The sequence below is a fragment of the Pinus tabuliformis genome, chromosome 9, assembly GCF_031772625.1.
Source record: "Pinus tabuliformis cultivar Carrire ecotype Pingquan chromosome 9, CPIR1, whole genome shotgun sequence".
NCBI lineage: Eukaryota > Viridiplantae > Streptophyta > Pinopsida > Pinales > Pinaceae > Pinus > Pinus tabuliformis.
The window spans coordinates 1763794877-1763799699 of record NC_142307.1 but is presented as its reverse complement, the minus strand read 5'-3'; the positions used below and the strand labels follow the sequence as shown (position 1 = coordinate 1763799699).

General features: G+C 38.4%; 1 protein-coding gene across 1 annotated transcript; it reads left to right on the top strand.

Annotated features, from left to right (window-relative positions):
* Positions 1-387: 387 nt before the first annotated feature.
* On the top strand, positions 388-3209 carry LOC149155838 (auxin response factor 2A-like). Its single transcript, XM_089445254.1, has 3 exons — positions 388-495; positions 604-751; positions 2958-3209. Exons 1-3 carry the CDS (start codon positions 445-447, stop codon positions 3080-3082), a joined length of 324 nt encoding a protein of 107 aa, XP_089301380.1. The 5' UTR covers positions 388-444; the 3' UTR covers positions 3083-3209.
* The last annotated feature ends 1614 nt before the right edge of the window (positions 3210-4823 follow it).

Below are 4823 nucleotides of genomic sequence, written 5' to 3'. Positions count from 1 at the left end.
TTTGTGAAATTTCAAACAATGGATAAATGTTAATGTAAGAACGTGAACTTATTCTTCCTCATTGTTTGTCTGTAACTTATTATTGCAGACTTTGAAATTACTACGAGGAGAAGGAGATGACCTACCTTATTGGACCAAGAGGTAATTGACAATGTACATGGAATTAGATGAATTGATTGAGGATGAACTCCCTCTGGGAAGAACTCCCTTATATGCCACCGTGTCCTATTTTCGACCATTGATCTGATGTGTTAGACGATTAAAAGAGATTGTGTCATTGGATCAGATCATTATAGTTGGAATTTTAATCAGCGCTGGTTGAACTCCCTTTGCAGACAGTAGTGATGGCTTCGCTGGAGTTTCGATTTCCTTGGCATTTTCTTTTTTAGTGATGTCCTCCCGCGGCGGCATGCCAGCTACATCGCCGGAGGGCTGTTGTCACCTATGGTCTGTAATTATGATGCACCAGAGATCTGTGATCTAATGCCCAATTCGGTATGGCGCATTCAATCTCTCAATTTATGCAGCGTTTGCCCCGATATTGAGCCAACATCACTAGAATTTCAGGACCTTCTAATTCACTGCATTGGGTATTTGTTCTAGGTCTGTAACTATTCTTTGTTTTCTCCTGAGGGTTCACGTGAGCGGTTTGATGCTGCCATACCTGAAGCAAAGAATGGAAGGGCATACAAACCCCAGGAAGTGCTGCAAATTAACGTCATCATGGGACGTCCTTCCATCACAGTTTCAGGTTAGTTTTCTATTTTCGAATATCTTGATCTGTAACCAGTTTTTTTCTAGATCCACTTGTTAGCATTTAGAGCACTAGGTTTCCACTACCCTGGCATTCAAGCTTTCATGAAATATTTTTAAAGGGTTTTGTATCCTTCTGGGAAATGGAGAAACCGGTTTGTGTGTAGGTCCAGCCAACACTGATATTTACTGGGAAAGATTTTGGTATTAGAAGTATGACAGAGAGCTCCACCTCTGGTTCAGACAATAGTCAGTCTATGTCTTCCAGTATAAAGCCCAAGGAAGAGGGCTCTCGCATTGGCTCACCACCATGGAAACAACGAAAAGAATGGCAACTACATGTTCGAACTTGGAGAGAATTTGACACCTCGATGTAAGAACACATCTTTCATCACGGTTTTGCTCGTTTGTGATGGGATTTTCCTTTTGGAGTCTTAGATCTAAAGGAGGGTTATGTTGCTGATATTAAAATGTAGTTTATAAATAGCCTTTTGACCTGATCTACTCTACTAATCTGGCAAAAATATCTTGTTGTTTTGTTGACAAAATACTTAGTAAAATGGGTGAATTTAGGCATTTAGGACTCCAGATTTCTTGTTATTATTATATCTCAACATAGGTAACAGTATATAATTTGTGATCAAAATAAAAACAACAAAGTCTGGAAATCTTACCCATTTAACTCAGCCACCACTAAAGTTCCTGGGGTGAGTTCGATTCCCAAGCTCATGTACTGTTCTTGGCTTAATGGCTATCTGTAATTTGTAGGAAGAGATTGTAATAAATTGATACAATTATTAAAAATATTGATTTAAAATTTGACTGTCATTTGGCGTATGCATCTATACTGTATACTGCTACTAGTTTTATTTTTTCCATACGGCAATATTCAGTAGGAGCCAAGTAGCCTTGGCCCATGTAATTTCACTTGATTTCCTTCCCACGAGATATCATGGCTTATGCAAATAGCTTAAGAAATTTCTCTGGCAGGTTGACTAATAATAGTTCTGCAGGTAACTATTTGACTTTACCCAATGAGGTTGCAGGAGCTCCTCAGCCTCTTATGCCTTCCCAAAGTACAAATTCAACACAGAATGCATTTTCGGGAGGGATTGGGACTGGTAACTATGTTCTCACCTTTGTTGTAGTTTCATTTGGATAAGAAGTTTTATTAGTATACGAGGTGTTCTGGCCCTATAAATTCAACCAACATCTTGCAGTTGGATATATGGATTCTTGGTACAAGAAATCCAGAACCCATCTCCTCATTTTTTCTCATAGGTTTACCTTGAGAAATGCAAAATCTTGTGCATGTTAAAGACGTTTTCATTTTTCTTCTACCCTATGTGTGGATTTTACTCAAAATCCATTGACTGACTATCATAACTATGAATTTCCCGGTGTAAGAAGTTCATAACCCATGGGCATTAGGCCTATTTGAATGATTTTCCATCCCATCTTGATTTAGTTGACAATTTTTACTTCCTTGGCTGCGAGTTACCATCATTTACCAATTACCCATCTGGGCCATCTCTAACTACGTTTCATGGTGTGAGAAGTTCATAACAACCTATTGGCATTAAGACTTCTTGAATGATATATTATCCCATTTGCATTTAGACAACTGTTTCACTTCCTTGCCAGGCGAGTTACCATCATCTATTCATGATCATACTCAATAAACCCAATTTTATAGACATGATGGATTGGAGGATTTTGAATTTTTGTAATAATCCAAATATTTTACTGCCTCCTTTATGGGATTTGAGTATGGAATCACAAGAAATATGAACTATACTATTTTTTGAGTGCTTTGTTCATGGGTTTTTACCATTGATTTAGACCTAGAAATTGAGCAGACAATTCCACTAAAATTTTCTGCCCTGTTTTTGGGTTTATTACCGGGAATATGAAATCCACTCACGACATTTCCATCTTTCTGTACCATTAAAAATTGAAGAGCCTGTTTGTTTGTTTTTTTTTTTGGCTTCTTTCTTTTTATGTTTTTACTGTGAAACTCCCCTACTAATCTACTCTAGCGAAGGCCTTTTGTCTGATCCACTTACATACCCCTTGTATTTAAGAGTGCTGAAGGTAGTTAAGGTTTAATACATGTGTTTTTTTGTTGCAGATGTCAGTGAATCTCTTGTTTATGAAGAGATATGGCATGCATAAGGTTTAATACATGTGCTTTTTTGTTGCAGATGTCAGTGAATCTCTTCTTTATGAAGAGATATGGCATGCATGTGCTGGTCCACTTGTTACTTTGCCTCGTATTGGGGAGAGAGCTTTTCACTTTCCTCAAGGCCACATAGAGCAGGTATGGTGAAATTAATGGAAATGTTGATATGTGTTTCAGGGCAACAACTCAAATTGCATAGGGTTTTGAAAATCTATTGCCAATGGATCTTTCAAAATATAAACAATCTAATCATATTTATTGATTGTGTACACCATAATAGGTTATGCATCAACAAACCAAGGGGTTGATAAGCATATGCCACTGTATAATTATGCCGTAAGGCGTTTCCCTCTGGGAAGAACTCCCTTATATGCCACCGTGTCCTATTTTCGACCATTGATCTGATGTGTTAGACGATTAAAAGAGATTGTGCCGTTGGATCAGATCATTATAGTTGGAATTTTAATCAGCGCTGGTTGAACTCCCTGTTTATCTCATGCTGGAGAGATTACCCGCTCGAAACCCTTCGCAGACAGTAGTGATGGCTTCGCTGGAGTTTCGATTTCCTTGGCATCTTCTGAATTTTCTATAGTTATCTGTAGACAAATTTCCTGGCTGCCTGCTCAGTTTGAAAATCCCAATTCAGTGCGGATAGACCGCTTCAATTTTCTGTCCGAGTGCAAAGATCTGCGGGCCCTGAGCGGAATTTTGGATTCCCTCAAATCTGAGGGTTTTGTTTTGCCATTCAGTACCCGCAAACAACTTTGCTCTCAGCTGCTCCGCCGAGCCCTTAACGCCAATTCCGTTGTCGAGGCCCAGAGTTTGGTGGATTACGCCAAATGCATTGTAGATTTCAGTTTTCATGCCCTCAGGGAAGCAATGTTCGAATTAGGGTTTGGCAAATCCTCGAATGAGAAGATGCTTTATGTTGTGGAGGAGAAGATTTGTAGCTCCATTTTCGATCAAGATCGTCTTTTAGAGGTATTTAATTTACCTCATTTAAGGTTCAGGATTGAATTTTAAAGTTCAGTAGAGATCGACCAGGTTCGTGATTCATATCTTAGAATTTAAACTGCAACGATAGGTTGGGGTTCATGATTTCGGTTTTAAGGATCCATTAACATTGTGTTTAGAGTATAAATGATGTATTTTAAACTGCATATCTGACTTAGGAGTCTAGGGTTTAGACTTGAGAACGCCAACAACAAACGGCTCTGTTCTAGAGTGCAGGTTTTAGATTTTATAATTCAAAGGTAGCCGAGTTTTAACGTTTAGGATTTATTATTAAAAATGGGGGTTTAGGGTTTAGCGTTTAACGTTTATGTTCAGAAGTTAATGGTTATTTCATTTTGGTTATTTTTAGTATGTGCTGGAGAAAGAGGCAAAGGAGGAGGAGGAAGCTTTGATGAAGTCTAGACTAGCAATTTATCTTGGAAATGGATTGCAATCTAAAGATTCAGAGACCAGGTTGTTGGCATTAAATTGGCATGCTCATGCTGCTTCAATTCCAGACTCATTTTTTTCAGGCTTCTACCTATATTTGAGACGGCACTCTATCATGAGGATAGTTCCATGCGTGAATACGTGCTAGCATGTCTGATGGATTTGATCTTTATCCACCATTCAACTATTCGTTTACAAACTGTGTTCCATTTTATTTCCCCCTTCCTGTATGCTCCAACACCTACCCTTCAGCTTGCGGCTGTTATTGGTTGCGGTAAGTTCTGTTCATCTGTGTCTAGAATACATTTGTTTTGATGCCACATTTTTGTGCCTCTTTCTTCTACATACTTATTTTGTTTTTTTGGGTTTGATAGCCTAGGTATAGGATCTGCTTTGGCATCCTACTTGTTTTTATACTGATGTGCTTTTAAAGTCCGATTTACCT